This window comes from Melozone crissalis, unplaced genomic scaffold (assembly GCF_028551555.1).
Source record: "Melozone crissalis strain CALT ecotype California unplaced genomic scaffold, PUWL_Pcris_2 ptg000023l_1, whole genome shotgun sequence".
In the NCBI taxonomy this organism is placed as follows: Eukaryota; Metazoa; Chordata; class Aves; order Passeriformes; family Passerellidae; genus Melozone; species Melozone crissalis.
This window is the reverse complement of record NW_026535801.1, coordinates 15,275,535-15,292,827: the sequence shown is the minus strand read 5'-3', so window position 1 is coordinate 15,292,827 and position 17,293 is coordinate 15,275,535. Positions and strand designations below refer to the sequence as shown.

Sequence of the window (17,293 nt, the reverse complement as noted above, 5' to 3'; positions counted from 1 at the left end):
TGAAAACCCTATACAACATTCAACCACATGTACCAGTAACTGCTCAACTGTTGCTGCCAGGGATTTTTTCCACATATCACACAAATACAACACCTGTCATAGAAAAATACATTCTTAACACTCAGTTGCTGCTACATTAATTTATTTGCAGCACCAGGAAGCAGCCTTGAGGGAAAAAATAATTAAAAATTGCTCTTTCATCTTGATGTTATTTTAATGTGAATGTTTCATTACAGCAATATATCTATGACCAACAAGAGAGATCATTTAAGTCTTTAGCTACTTAATTTCTATTCAACTGGCTATTATGAATGATTGAAGAACTAATAAATTTGTCTTCAAAACAGTCTCAGAATTTAGGAGGCATTTTGTAGTCATAACAGGCAGATATTTAGCATGTCAAACTAAATATTTGACAAGGCCAACAAAGTAAATACATCTCAACACACTGACCCAAGAAGCCACAGTTGGCCCCTTTTGGACAGTGTTAAGGGGTATATGAGTATACTGGCTGAAAATATAAGATGGAAGAAGAGTGAATCTATCCATGAGAGATTGATCACAGAAGAAGAAAGCACATCTTTCCCTTGTCTTGCAAAAGTGCAAGTTAAAGACAGAGGATGAGTGGTTGTTTCTGAACGTCTGCATTTGAGCAGCTCCAAACTCCACAGGCAAATCTTGAAATGAGAAACAGACACCATTCCCCAACCACTACTTCTCCTGGCATCAGGAAACAGCTATCTTAATCTCTGCCTTTTTAATAACTCCAGACTGTGGCTTCTAGACTATCACCCATCCTACAATATTTGCAAAATTCTAGCTGGAGGGATTAGCAACCAACAGCTACTCAAATCTGCCTGGATTATCTTTAAGATAGAAGAGATGAATATTATGACTACTCAATGTATGATTGTTTTAAATTACCAGCTGTGCATTAGGAAGCAGTAAGGATTAAATTTCAGGCTTCTAGAACCTGTTTGTCCTCAATCTTATTTTTCATTTGTATAAAAATTTTGTTACAGAACAGGTTGGATTACATGTATTTATACTCTAATCAAACATAAATTAAAAAAAAACAACAACAAACTGTTCTGTTCTACACAGATACAGTTGTGAGATAAATGTTTTGACATCCTAAAAACAACATTGACATTATCTTACATGTTACACTTAATTTTTCTAATTGCTAGATGTCACAACAATGATAATTTGATATACCTAACATGTATTAAGATCTTAATTTTGTCCTTCTTGAATCATTTATGGTCTAGCTGTATCTTTCAACACACCACTGTTAAGTATCATAGAAAAATGGCAACCAAAAGATTGTATAAAGTAATTGTTTTATTCCATTCTTTTTCTGGGTGGATTTAGCTCAAGGGCCTAACAGTATTCTGCTGTTTCCACAGATCCTTCATATAGCTGCAAGGAAACATCTTGAAAAGAACAACTGCAAATTCCCTTAAAAATTAAGCTTTAAATTGATTAGGGTCATCAGCAAGGTCCTCAGGTTCCATTAGTTTTTAAGCTACAGCAGAATTTCTGCTTGTCATTCCAGGAACTTTTTATTCTGTATGATTTCACTGGAAATGAGAAAAAAACCATTTACAAATACTTAGTTAACTGTTGGCAGAATTAATCAGGCTTCACATAATTGTACACCAATCACCTCCACTTCAACATTTCCAGGATTGTAAGTACAGTTCCAGGGGGTCTGCTACCTTACTTTGGGCCATTCAAGAACTTTATTTATCAAAAATACAGATGAAAAATAATGCTCTTACAATTCACAGGCTATAGTGAAATAACCTTCTGCAGAAGATTTCCCATGTGACTGTGACCTGATCAATTTAATAATCTAAAAGGTCTGGAAACACAGATTGGCACAGCCTGTGCAGCTAACCTTGCTAATGTCCTCACAGCACTCTGTCAACTATAACAGAAAGGCTGGAAGAGTGCCCAAGAAAGGTATCCAGTAACTAATACAAAGCTTCCCAACAATTCTGTAAAAACTCAACCTTGCCAAAGGAAGAATTCTGTACTTAATACACGTGCCAAAATATAATCTTACAGCACCAAAATGGGCTCTGGAAGGAGCTGAGAAACCATGAACACAACACCACTTGGAATGTGGGTCAGTAACACTGCAGGGTTCTGTGTGCTGCAGCCTCCCTGCTTTTTCACCCCTGCAGCTTTCTCAAGTATCCTGTACCTCCAGAATGGTGCTACCAGAGTGCTGGATGTCAACAGCCAGGAGCAGCCCCATCCCTGTCAGATGCAGCATTGGTAGAGCTTCACAAACAAAACACCAGAGTGGTAAACGAGGCCATCCTTGCTGCTGGAATGGCCCATCTCCATCTCCTAACCCAGTCAAAGCAGACAGACACTGTGCTCTGAAGCAACCTCCTTTGCTTGTGCTTATGCCTAAAGCCAAATTTGCCTATTATGAAAATGGAAGGTGACACAATAACACAAAACAGTTTGAGTCAGTAGAAATGTACACTGCAGCATTCAATTACAGCTGGGTGAATTAAGGACAGTGTTACAGATTTAATCCACCCCATCCTCCCCACCCCTTTGCAAATCAAGATAGATCTTTTGGTATCAAAAAATCCATTTAAAATTATTTGGTGATCTTATCACTCAACAACTGAATTAATTCAGCTTGTAATTTTTATCCTTTGAGAATAACAAGCCCAAATCATTTGGTAATAACCTGGTCTTCCTCTTTTGGGGAGACAGAAAGGGACAAGGAATTACCATTACAGGTGTTCTTCCTCCTGTCTAATTTCCCTGCACAACACTAACTCCAGTTACATTTGGGCATGACTCTTACCAAAGTCAAGCAGAGTCTGTTCTGCACTGCACAGTGACACTGATTCCAAATGGTGATTGTTCACTGGTTCTACAAACAGTACTGTCAACCAAATGTTTTAGCAACTTCTTTACCCATTCATACTGTACACACTTTCCAAGTTAAAGACCACTGGTTTTTAGCATGCCAAACCAAACCCTCATTTTGATCCAATGTCCTTACAAATACCAGACCCTACAGCCATTTTAGAAAGCACCGTGATAACTATCAGCATCTTCACACTGAAGCTAATTCAAACACTATCATTCCTAAACACAAGCTATTCATTTGGCATTCTACAGCTGTAAATGCTATCCAATTACACACCTTCATTTCCCAAAATACTTTCCACCGATAAAGAGCTCTTGACATACAGAGCAGTTGTACCTCCATTTACATACCTAACTTTATTCAACTTCCTTTTCACAATTCTTATTTAGAGAAGGTTAGCCAAATGTTTAGATTAGGCCACTAACTCAGCCTCTTTACATGTTCTTAACTTTTGGAACACAGTGTAACAGTGTACCTGCTAATTATGATCTTGCTTCTGTCTTACCAGGTTAAGGGGTCTGATCCCTTGATTTGGATCTGTATGTTGGGCTGATTTGATAATAAATAACTGAAAAGAAAATTACATTGCTCAAACTAATATTCTTTGAACATTATGTGGAAGTTAGCCCTTACCAGAGATATGTCAAAGAAAGAAGTCAGATTTCAGAGACTGTTAGAGAGAATTTGTGATACAAGACCAGTTCTACCACTCAAAACTACCTGTGATTTATGACTGAACAGACAGGCCAAACTTTCCAAAGGTACCATAGTGTTAATGAAACCACTGGCCTCTTCTCAACAAAGTCATGAATCTTCTGAATACCTGCACAGGCTTATGAGGTTGAGCATCCAAATATCAAAACACACAAGATTACAGACCATTTTGAAAAATATAAACTGTATTCAGCATTTGCCAATACAAACAATCCTCTTGTAAGCATTTAGCTCATTATTTGTGGAACAATGTGGAATATGAGTGTGACAAACTTCCTAAGGGAAGGATCTGCTCTGTTTGCCATCTCTGTGACACAGAAAGATCACAGGTTTCACATTTAACAGTAGCACAAAAAGAAGGCTCTTTCCCTAAAATCTTTATACCATGCAAAGACAGAAACACAAAGATCTGACTTACTGTAAGGTGTTGTATCAGTGGGGTCAGGAGGTGGGAAGTTTTCTGTGAAGTTGACATTACACAAGTCTGTACTACAGCAGCAGAAGCGGTATGTTCCATTCTGAATCAAGGAAGGGGTGGTTGTAACTATACACTCCTCAAAGTGACACTCCTGTGGGTCTCCTATATGAGACCAGCAACCTGCAAAAAGAAGCAAATGACCTTTTTTTCCCCCAAGTAATAATAAAATTAATTCTACTGACTGGATCAACACACCTACAGAAATCCATACATTACCTGATTAAACATTACAGAATGGGGTGAGAACAGTTACCATAATCTGCTTGTCTGACTTTACTACCATCTTTTAAACCAAAACCTGAAGAATTTCTTTTAGAACTCCCCATGGTCAAGGAGAAGAAAATGTGGGCAGGGAAGAAGGCCAATGTCCAGCTATTGCCTTACTATGATAAAATCTGAATTTCTGAGCCTTCTAAGCAGAAATATGCTATTCCTCATCTCTCTGATACCACAGACCATATCACCATTTTCTAGTCCACAGACTAAATGAGTTGTGACCCAATCCCTTCCTTAGGCCACAAGACTGCATCTACAGCTTGGTGCTTCTTGCATAGTTTTCAAAATTCTGCCCTTCCTCATTGTCAGCATCACTGCCTGGACTTTTCTACAGGACCACAGCCTATTGCCTGGTTCATACCAGGTCCTTTGTCCCTGCAGCAACTGTTCATTCCCAAGCATGGTCAACAGCAGTTAAATGTCATTTATCCACAAATACCTGGAAGGGAAAGGGGCAGCAGTGGGGCAGAGGTGAGGAGTCAAGCTGCTCCCTTCAGCAGATTGCCAGATCAAACAGGAATCATGGACTACAGCTCCACAGGCTATTTGTAAACACCAGCTGCATTTTCATTCAGCATTATACTACATTAACTTGCATCCAAGTAAAAAAGAGAAGAATCCCTGAGAATCATAATCAAAACATGTCTCCAGAAATTGCAAGGTCCTCCACACTTCTACCTTCATTCTCCCCACAGAGCAGCACTGATATCTGAAATATAGCTGCAATTTCCTTTGTAAGCAAACATCCAATCAATATGAATATACACTTTTTACGTAATAAGACCCTTTCTGTTAAATTTATCATTATATCAATTCATATACTGAAATTCAAGAAAGTCATCTTCCTCTGGATGAGGAAGAAATTTGAATGCTTCTTCTTTCAACTGTACATTGATGTCTCTGGTCTCTTTTAGAAGTTATTAATTTCAAACAAAAATTCTGTTCACATTTAAAACAGTTAAATGGGAGTTTAAAATTATGCATTTCAACAATGTGCAAGAAGTCTAGTTCTGCAGCTGCGCAGCTTTGGATGAGCTGGCTAGATCACAAAGAAGGGAAATAAGTAACAAAACTACTGCACTAAAACTGAACTGTTACATACCTTGTTTTACAAGATGTATGTCTCCTTCTCTTGTTTTTTCCCAAAGTCCATAGCAGGTACTACCTTTCATGCACAAAATTGTGCCATTCTCCTGGGAGATTCGGCTCTCACTGATTCCATGGTCCTGCTGATAGGGGTCTTTAAAGGCACACAGCCGCTCCTCACTCTGGGTAGCTTTAGCCAAAGAAAGAAAAATCATTTTTGTCAGTGATTCCATGCATTAAATATTAACTTTAATAAAGAGATTATTAAGGCCTTCTGAAAAGATGCATTCAAAAAAAGCTAGATGAGTAACTACAAGGCACTTAGATGCTATTCAGAAGTACAGCTCAGCAAACATCCAATCACAGTAAGAATTTGTAGTACATTTTTCAACAACCAGATTTCATCCAGTTCTTTAACTCTCAACAAAGCATTGGCAGCAAAAAGATGCAAGATGAAGTAGATTGGTCTTTTGGGTAAAAGAGATTTTGAACTTCAAGTAAAATTACAGCATATGTAATTGTAAATTATTAAAGGTCCTGTATAAAATATCTTCTCACAGATGGTTTATTTCTTTGATCATTCTTCAGCACTACTCCCAGAGAAGCCATGTTTCAGCCAAGCAGACTTACTGCAAGAACACTGCTTCACAGTGTCACCAGCTGGGGTGATTGGGTAAGAAAAACCAAGAGACCTGGATACACGTGTCTCACTTTTAAGGCTGTTACTATTCATTAGGAGTCAAAATTTGTAATTCCTTTATGCTGAGACAACTATAGATTGCTGCACTATTCAGGCCAGCATTCAGTGTTTCCCAGTTTATGGTGTGGCAGCAGTAATTAAAATACCACAACTTAGCTGATTTTTCTACTGGTCTGGCAGAGCATGTGTGATCCGTTGAGCTGCATGTCAGCTCAGTGGGGGCAAAACTTTCAGCTGAGGAGAAAGAAACTTCTTAAGCCAGTGTAATTCAACCCCTTGCAGCTCCCGCACTCTAAGAACCTGGCTGGCAGTCCATGCTGCTCACCCACCTCTCTGAACTCTGGTCAGAAAGTCAGTTGCCTAAATTTCACATCCGATTTTTTAAAAAAAACTCTCTGAGCAGAGTTAGTCAAGTTACTGAGTACAAAAAGGTCACACATGAACAGCCAGCACATGCTGCCTGCAGCAGAACTTGCCAGTTGCACGCTGCAGTTTTATTCTCAGAACAGCTGAGTATGCCAGGCGTGAAGCATCTGTGCTGCATTCTCTGCTCCACGACATGGCACTGGCCAAGAGACAGCGCAGCAAAGGACAGCACCCACTGCCGTAAGGGAGCTGCATCTGACTCACTTTGTGGAAAGTCAAAGGAGAAAAAACTGTCACAGAATTATAATTTTCAAGACACAATGGGACAAAAGTATACAAGCCTTGTGAAATAGGACACATCTGCTCTGAGGGACAGTAGGAAGGTTTTAAAACCGCTTGCATATGATAGCTGAGTGGGGCTAAGGCCATCCAAGATCTGGTTGTTTACAAAATGCTCAAATTGCACCAAGATAAGCCCTTTCATAACTTGCCTTTGTGAAAAATTGATTTAAAGGAACAGAATTTATGAAACAGCCACACAAATCTGGTTTCCCTATTTAAAAAGAAAAGTAATTTCCAGGAAGTCCACTTTAATAATACCTCAATATGTTAAAAAAAAAAAAAAATCTTTGAAGCCATGAACTAATAGAGGAAGAAAAAAGACCAAAACAAACCAAAACATTTTGAGTTTGCCTTGGACTCAGACAAAAAATAATGACATGTATCGTGTCTGTGCACCACCAACTGAGACAGCTTTAATTGCTCACTTTTCAGGTCGCTTAATCCTTCTATAAAACTCCTAGGATCAAGATTCAGAGGTAAGAATATGAGAACACACCCAAAAAAAGAGAAGCTGTTAAGAATCATGCTAGATGCTATCCAACCATACATGTACTACAGAAAATAAAAGTAACTACCAAAGGCTTTTCTGATTTAAAAAGACTGCATTTCCCTATAAGAATACCAGCAGAGGGGAGGATGGGGCAAGCATGAGAAAACACAACACAGCGCTAGCTACCTGATTGTCTATCAATTTTCTTGCAAAGCAATAAAAATACGGGTGAACTTGACACAATTTAACGTCAGATGATCTCAGTGGGAAACTTTTCCAATAAAAAAATCAAGGTTACTCATCCAAGAAGTACAGTTTTCATGCTGATCACTGCACATTCCTGCTTCGATTATAACTCAGGGAAGCACGGCCCCTGTGGGAGCAGTACCCACTGCAATACTCTGCTGACCCCTGCCCCTTCCCTGATGGCATGGAACATCTGGAGAACAGGGGACATGGAACAAAAGCTACTTTATTTCTCTCTGTGTCCTCTGTACATTCATTGTTGAAGCTGTAATGCTGAAGAAAATTGGGTAGGGCATTCAGACGTACAGAAACCATCTTGCAGAACAACAGAATAGATGAGCTGCTTTAGTTACTGCTTGTGATTTCAGAACATTCCTGCTCTGGGATTTCTTTCTTCCAGGCAGTGGAAACTAGTCAGATTTAAAAACTTTTAGTACTGGAATACTTCTAGGTCAGGTCTTGAAAGCAGCCTCTAGCCCAGGTGAGTATGTTTGTATGCCTTAAGCCTTGCCCAAGAGAAGTACTACAAAGTACTACTACAAAACACACACAAAAGTGCTGGAGTGCCTCTTTATAAAAGCTGACCTATTTCAACAGAAATCTTACTCTTCAAGGTGAAATACCATTGCTCATTTGGATTTCCACGTGTTCCACATAGATGACGTTGTCTGTCAGTTTTCAGTCATCAAGGAAGGCAGCAGGTATGCAGGGTGCATTCTGAGCTGAAACCCATCTCCCTGTCCCTTGGGATCCCTGCACCTGCAATGCTTGAGGGCAGCCACTAACACACTCTGGAGCAGCTTAGCTGGAAACAGTTCCAAAGCTGTTTCTCCATGCTTGGAAATATTTGAAAACTGTCTAGATATGGTCCCAGGCAGCTGGCTCTAGGTGAGCCTACCTCAGCAAGGAGTTGGACCAGATGACCTTTAGAGGTTCCTCTCAACCTCAACCATTCTGCAATTCTTGCATGTCTCCAATGTGCAGCAAACAAGACACAAAAATTATTTCTCAGCTGGGCTCTTTTTAGTCTCCAAGGCAGGCAAGATGGTAGGGTAAGACTAGAACTACTGGATTCTCTTGCTTGTCATCAGTTCAAATAGATCCAAACAGACCCGAGGAAATACCTTAATGTTAAGATCCTCATTAAACAACAAGAGCAATTAAAATAAATAACTTAGCTTATGAAGACTGAGGCTGATGAACTACTTTATTTGATCCATCCAGTTCATTTGCTACCTGTCAGAAACATGAAGGGCAAAGTCCCTGCAGACGTGTGTGCTCGCCAGATATTAGGGAGCCATGAGCAGTTCACTGTGCAGTGCCCTTTTCCTTACAGATGCCACAGACCCAAGATGCACCAGCAGTGTATCCTCAAATCAGCAAAATGCAGAAGGCATTCATTTACAGATCAAGCTATGCAGTGTATCTGCCCAGACATGAAATGTCCCAGCACACAAACACAACTAAGACCTAGCACCAAAGTGGCAGCATACGTTTCACAGCACATCTACTGCATGGCTGAAGCCATCCTTTAAAACTCCGAATTTACCTTTATATGGTAATTTCATAGTAAACTCTGTTCAACACATTGAGCTCATCACACATTCAGATCTTTTCTAATTGACCCTTTAATGAAATTTCATGAGAGATTTTGAAATAAATAAATGGCAACTAAATGCCTACATGTCATACACCACTGAAAAATTGGCTACTGGAGAAACTGCAGAAGCAACAGATAGGATGACACTGAAGAGGACAACAAAACTTAAACAAGAAATTATGAAGGATTTATAATGAAATGTCAATTTTCCATTCCTCTTGTCTTTGCATACCAGACAAACTATGTCAAAATACTTCAATAGAAGTAATAAAACAAATTCAAGCTTCTGTTCTCTCATCCTGCAGAGATTTCTAACAAAGACAAGAAGGCAAGCACCATTCCCACAAGTTCTACCAAGGAAAAAGCCAACAAGAGCACGGCAAGCTCTTCAACTCTCTATCACAAACCAGAAAAAAAACAAACCTCAAAGTGAGTTTTGCTGCTCCCCAGCCCATTTTACACTTCTATGTACACAAAAATACATTTTTATATACAGTTTCAGAAACAAACACAAGTAGCATTTGGATTGAATATGGGTGCTCCAAGCAGTCATCTAAGAATCAGTAAATGTTCTCAGCTTTCCTGCTTGGCTGCCACTACTGGTGAGTCCGACCACCACACACACTTCTAACAGACTTTACTTGAATCAGACTGTGAAAACTTATTGTCATTTTCCAAGAATGGGTAAGCAGACTACAATAAATTACTTCCCTGGAATCACAAAGGAACTGGGAATAGCCCATTGTTTCCCAAGTCCATCCTGTGGCTCATGGTTACTGTTGCAGTGGTCTGGGGGCATACAGTTCACCCCCACACCACTATACAGCCCTGAAAAAGAGGACCAGGGCTTCAGGAATTTCCTTCTGGCATACAGCTCAGGGTTTTATGTGATTTACCATCTTATTCAGTTCTATTGTCAACAAAAAGAAATATTAATGTAATGACAGAAAAAACGCTATATAGATTTTTTTCACTATTTTCTCCCTGTAATCATGATGTTATTTCCAGCTGCTCAGAAACAGAGAACTGATTCACACTGATAAGTGAATTCTGTCTGTTCACTACAAAAACATCCTGAGATGTTTACTATCTGAGTATTTGCCTTTTTTCCCCACTAAAGATATTTCTGAACAGCAAAGATCAGAAGAAAATTCCAAGTGCATCTATTGTGTTGAAATGAACACCATTCATCCATACCAGGAGTTTAATCAAATGAATACATCGCTATTGTTTTTAATATAGTAATTCTTTCATGATCACTGCATGTTCTAGGAAAACAACTACTGAAAACAATGAAAGAGAAATACCAAAAGTTACAGCAATCCAACTGCAAATCCTTAGAACATGAGTCATATTTTCATTAATAGCATCGGAAGTCACTTTCATTAGTACTTCAGTGATGCTTCCTGACCCTGCATCTATCCAATGCAGTACACAGAATTCACATCAACTGTGAAGCGAGTGGGAAAGGAACAAAAAAAGGACTCAAATGTTACTTGAATGCTACTCTATGATCTAATCATTGGGATTAAAGATAAATAACACACTTGCCACTTTATGATTAATGCCAGGCAAAACATTTTGTGACTCAACAGTGACAAATAAAAGAATGTGAGAACAGTCTGAAGACAAACCTGCATGCAATCTACAAGAGCAGACCTGCTGGCATCACAGACCACACACATGGGTACCTGGCTGGTAATTACACCAACTGCCTTTAAGTCCATAAAGGTGACAACTTAAAAAAAAAAGGCAAAAAAAGGTTTCTGAGCATGTTTGCCTGTAATGGAATTTCTTTAAATACAGACCACCACACACTGAACTGTAAATCTCAGTAGGCTGCATCAGATTTGTTTTCAAAGATTGACATTTTTTCTGTAACTTGTCCTTTCAATTAGTGAGATTTTCATCAGAACAGCCTTAGACACAAAACCTGTTTTATTTTGGCTCTGTCAGCTTTCTGTGCAACTCTTTTATTTACACAATAGGGGGAAACATCATTGCCCTTGGGACAGAGTTATGAGATAGTTTGCATCATGAAGACGTGCTATTCCAAGGAAGGTACACACCAGGAAGCTCCTCTGAGGATCTTTTCAAATACTGACAGCTGAATTCTCGTGTGATGTACAGAGAAATAGAATCTTGAAGAAATCATCACTTAGCAAATACTCTGTTGCTTTTTTTTATCTTTTTCTCCTCAGAGGCTTTAATTACAAATATTTCTAAATGTGTATCCACTTATATTAAAATATATCATAAGCAGATGTCTTTTGAAGGAAGTCGTGCTTCTCCAGACAGACCACTCTCAATATCAACTTAGAGTGGGAGGAAAAAAAGCTAAACTACTGGTAATCCTCCACATATTTATACTTCTGTATTCTGTTTTGTAGCATGTTTGACCAACTGAACAGCAGAGCTCTGTACTGACTGGTTAGAAAAACAAATAAATTGTCTGCCTAAGGATTAGGCATGAGGACATGAAGGTCTAAACCAAGCTGAAATGGCCTGGAGACTTTTTGAGCAGGAGGTCAGGAGCAGCACAGTGCAACACAAAGCCTGGGAATGTTTGGTCAGGCAGGCTGCACAGCCTATTGCTTTACACAACCACTGGACTCACATTTTAAAGACATGAAGATGAAACAATGGAAATTTGCACAAGAGAATACAGCAGAACTTCTAGGAAGGAGGAAGGAAAGTAAAGAAAAATGCTTCAGAAATTTACATCTGTGGTAAATTTACATATTTTCCTCCCCTCCTAAGAAAAGGAGGGGAAATAAAAACCATCATAATCCTTAACTATGTTACAGGACATAATATGTACCTCAAGATATACTGTAAAATATATTTTGACAAGTAACCCTTTACAGTTTACACTTGGTGTTAAAATCTGAAATAATCTGTTCACAGTACACTGCACGCCCTTAGCCTTCGTTGATGAAAATTATTTTGGTTTTGTCTGCTTTTGCTGACTAACATCACAGTTTCAAATGCTGGCAATTAAACAGAGCCAGGCTTTGACTGAGAACTAGTGCCAAAACTGAAATGAATGCTTGTACTGATACCCATTTCAAAGTGATTGACTGCACAGGCAGATGACAAAATAACTTATGTTAACTACAAGGTCCTTTGCCCTTGAAACAGACTAGAAAATTCAAGTGTCTTTTTTCTGTACATGGATATACATGGTCCTTCCTTCTCAATCTAGCCTTCAAGCAAGCAAGTAAATTTGAAACCTGTTTTCTTCCCTTGCTCACTTTCTAACAGAGTGTTGTGGGCTGATCGGGGCTACAAGCAGCAATGGAGACATCAGTGGAGCCTTTTCCTGCTGCGTCGTCTTTAACAGTCCTTGGGTATCTCATTGTTTCAGCTTCATTCTGCAGAACCAGTGGTCTGCTAGCACTAAATAAGTGCAACAGAGCCAGACCATGTGGCAACTGCACTGACTCACGCTGTGCAAAAGGTTCACATTTTGCTTTCCACTCAGGCACTGCTGTCTCAGACCACTTTGGTACACAGTCCATAGCTTCCTCTGGGACCAGCTGCCCCTCCTGGCACAACCTCACTGGCTCCTGACTACCAAAATGTGCCCCCCTTGCAGCCTTACATTAGTGCTGTACATCTCTGACCAGATGCATCCACCACACCAGCAATCTCACCAATTGGAATCAATGTAAATAGCCATTACGGAGAGGCCAAAAAGTAAATTGTCAACTCAAATTCTGTACTGAAGGCCTTGTTCTCCTTTTACCCAATTCACTCTCAAAAGAAGTGTTGCCTTAGAAGAACCCAGCTTATGCAAGAGAAGCCAGGCAGCAAAGAACCACGATGGCAGAGATTTATTGCTAGCAGCTGACAAATTATGTCGTTCCCAAACACTGCCAGATTTTATGAAAAAATACCTGAGTTTACTGCCAATAAACCATGTCACTGCCTTATTTCTACAACTTTCTAAATGTTTCTGAGGATCACCAGACCACCTTGCTGTGCAGACTTCATGAGCACCAGACATTACTACAGATGCAAAGTTTTATCTACCTAGTAAGAGAACAAGACACAGTAGCAAGAAAGCCAGCAACACCTGTGTTTGGGGTCAAAATTCAAGAATGTCAAGTGAATTTGAACAGTTAATACTACTTTACATCAAGAGGATAAGAATTTTTCAGCTGATATGGGAAGAGATTTGAGCTGAACCTGTAATGAGGATATTGACTCAGCCAGGGTCAGAGAAGGACAAACTGCAGAATTAAACCCAAGTGTCCTAAAGTCTCCACTACAGCCATAACAAGTTGACCTTTGACTACAGGAAGCACTAATCAGAGCTTCCTCCACCTTACAATATCTCCTCCACAATGTATACAACTAAACAAGACAAAGAATCTACCTCTCACAGTGACTCAGCATTTTCCTTAACATCGTTGCATAGCTGCATTCAGCTATACAATAAAAACAAATGTCCTAAGTGTGTGAGTCTGTCTAGTCCAGCAGGTTTCCACCTTCCATCTTTTTCCCCCTCTGCTGAAGTCCCCCTGATTTTCAACAAGACAGAATTACAACAAAAAGCACACAACAAAAAGGTAGTGGAAAAAGGTTATCAATCTGACCAATATGAAATTCCCAAATATATCACTTGCTAACTCTGAAAAAAACCCTCTGGTATGTTAAAAAAAACTGTACCAGTATCTTAGTTCAGTAATTACACAGGCCTGATGACATTTTATCACACAACTTGGCACTTCAGAAATAGCTGAAGGTTTTCAAGAAAGAGACTGCAGCAAGTTTCTTGGTATTGTAAAAACAGTAAAATGTCATGGCATTTTAGCATTCACTTCATTAAGCTTTAAAATACTCATCTTTATCATCAGACTTCAATTTAGAGTAATTTCCAAAAACTTCATTTTGTATCAAAGCAAAATCCAGTCTGTGTGTTCTATATGGAAACACAAGGGTCCAAGCACATACAAAAAGTCTTCTGAAAAAGCTGATTTTTCAGAATATTATATATTATAATATTCCTAAGTAGACTACTCCTAAGTAGAAGCAAATTAGCATAAAACATGATTAAACCATTAAATACCATAAAAGTGTCAAATCATAGAATATGTTTAACACTCACTTAAGGGAGAATCTAATCTACTCATCTAAACACATTAGTGGAGGATAAAGTATAAAAAATTACCCTCAATTCCAAATGCTTGTTTAAAAAATCTTAGAGTTTCCATGAAACTAATAAAGTTGAAGATGATGATTTTCTGTGAGGATTCAAATGGCAAAAAGCATCCTTGTGGTTGCAAATCCACTGACTTGTTTGCACTGTCTTGTCTCTAGATGAAATTATTTTTGCTTATTTTACTCCATGAGCAAACAGGAATTCAAGTCTTTACACATAGCTGAATCACCTCAGAGAGAATCTACTTAGATGCACAATGTAGAGCAAAAAAAAAATTCAACAAGAAGTACTTTGCAAGCCAGCTTTAAGTACACCTTCCACTTTATTCAAGAATTAGTCCAACATGCACATAAGTTCATTTAAACCCAGATTTCTGGAAAAGCACAGGAAAGGGAGTAGCTGGCCTTCACTGACTCGACAGGATTTTAGACATCCAACTTCTCAAGGTCTCCCTGAAAAATCCCAGTCTACATTTAATCTGAAAGAGTGACTAAGTTACAGGATTTAAACAAGTCCTGCATTTTTCCAATTATGTTTTTATATATTCTTCACTTCCTAAATGACTCTGTCTCCATTCAAAGAAAAAATAAGTAAGTTCATGTTACTGTTCAGCAATTATGTCAGAATAGAAATCACCACAGCCTTAGTCACACATAATCTTTTCCAGTGGCCAGTGTCTATTCATGGAACTGAAAAAGCCTGAATTCTTTATCTTTGCCCTAGACTGGAGTTCAGGATTTTTTTCTGGGTATGAGCGTCTGGCTTTTGTTTATCTGGGCTGTCAAAGTAAAGTATTTGCATGGAATAACACAGGAAACTCTGCAGCAAAAGCAACACTAAAGCAAACTAATGATGTGATATTTATCCCCCAAACTCAGACTTCCCACAGCAAAATTGCTTATTTCAGAGTCTGCTTTACATTCCCTCTAAAAAAGATCTGCTACTTGGTAATCCCCCAACACACGTAATGCACTCACTTTTCTACCTAGCAGGGATGCCAGTTCTACTGCAGATATTACTGAAACACTTTCTGGAGAGCTTTACAGTACCTTAAATCTGGGAAAAGATAGAACCCATACAGCCTGGGTCTTACAGCATATTACAAACATTTTTCCTATAAATATTTTCAGGATGCTGTGAATACGCTGCTGTGAATACACTACTGTGAATATGCTGAAACATTCAAAAACTGGCAAACATTCTTGGACCTGAAGCTACAAGGAAATTAAGCTCCAGAATCACAACCATATTTTGCCTTCAGAGAGAAGCATAATCTATTTGGCTTTGAAATATTACACCCTGAAGAAAACGACAAGAGCAGCAAAAGGCAGAAACTAGCTTCTACCCAGACATGCTCCACAAGGGTTTGAAACTTCTCACCTTTCCAGAATTCCTCACAGAACACATGCTTAAATTCAAAAACATCTCAAGTCTTTTTCTTCAAGGCATTTATTAGTATGCCACAGAATGCCCCACAAACCATTGTTATCTTGAGTCAAGAGCACGGTCAACATGAAAGCTGCTGAGGCACCCTAAGGCAGCGAGCGCAAGGGGAAAGGCAGCTCTTGCACAGGACAGGCTATCGAGGACCTGCGAGAGACTGTGGGCTGCTACAGGAACCTGGGACTCACTTCAAGCACTCCTACTTTGTGTTCCTTAACTGAGAGCAGGAATGGAAAGAATTGTCAGCTAAAGGTATTTATGGCGTTTGTTGAACTGGTCAAAACCAGAAAATATTGACTTTGTTTCTATTAGACTTCAAGGTTATCAGCCCATTGAACAGAGGTCACTGTTCGTGTATTTCTTGATGTTATGGTGCTTAAATTGTTAGAAATTTATGGGCACAGCACTGCACTATTTAAAATCAACTCATACATTTGCTTTATGCATTTATTATTTTTCCATTTAAATCCTCGTTGTACCAAAACCAACTTCATTGGCTAAGAAGGTGATATAGGCAAACTTTTGCAGACTTTGTATAATCAGAAAAAAAATCAGTGTCTAGTCAAGACAAGCTCTTCATTAACTCCTGATTTCTAAATGTATGCAGTTAAAAAGGGCACGGTTGGTACATGCAGACAAGCCCAGGTTACTGAACACACTTGTTTCAAGAACTGGCGTTCACATACTGAAGTACAGCACGTCACACCAAGGAAACAACTTCTGGGGACAAGGAAACAAAAAAAAAATTAAACAGAAGAAGATTGTTTTTAATTATCTCTGTTGATGCTAATGACAGGAAACATGGAAAAGGGCACTCCCAAAATAGACACTCAAGGAAAGGACTGTGATCAGCTTGCTTAACATTTTGCATTATGCACCTGAGGATGATGGCTAGACCTATGGTCAAAAGACCATCTGAACTCCTCACCCTGCACATATACCTCAGGGAGCACAGGTTAAAACATCTCTCAAGACACAGCAGAAGTGTGAGCAGAAAACATCAGGTTCTGCAGGAGCCAAGGCAGCCTAATCCACCAGCCAGCTGCTGCAGGGGTGAGCACAGAGCCAGACTGTGGGGGTTCTCCCACTCACTGCAGCTCTCTACCACAGACACAGACAAGATCAGCATCTCAGACCAGCAGAGTCTGAACTTTTTCTGATTCAGACCTACTTAAAAGGCAGGAAATAAGCACAAACAGCATCTTGGCATTTGGGACTTGTAAGGAAGGAACAATGCCAAATCTCATTATGACAACCAAAAAACCACAACAGCACAGAGGCTTTACAATGGCAGAATTTACCAGTAAAGAGGTGGTTTCGTCTTTTCACTTTTTTAGAAGACTTTAGGCTTTCAACACCAAAAGTGTTATATACACTTGTTACAGGGACATTGAAAAAATATTACTTATTTGATTTGGTGTCTTTTGAAACAAAACTGTGATCAAACACTTTGTTAGCCTCTACTGGGAACATTTTCACT

At 39.1% G+C, this 17,293-nt stretch overlaps 1 protein-coding gene across 1 annotated transcript in view; it reads right to left on the bottom strand.

Moving 5' to 3' along the window:
- Window positions 1-17,293, bottom strand: part of BMPR2 (bone morphogenetic protein receptor type 2) — a 100,843-nt gene that overhangs the window by 43,086 nt on the left and 40,464 nt on the right. Inside the window, exons 2-3 of the mRNA XM_054277650.1 lie at window positions 5,476-5,649; window positions 4,038-4,217 (exon numbers count right to left, since the gene is read on the bottom strand). Of these exons, the coding sequence (XP_054133625.1) occupies window positions 4,038-4,217; window positions 5,476-5,649 (354 nt within the window). The remainder of the gene's footprint in view (window positions 1-4,037; window positions 4,218-5,475; window positions 5,650-17,293) is intronic.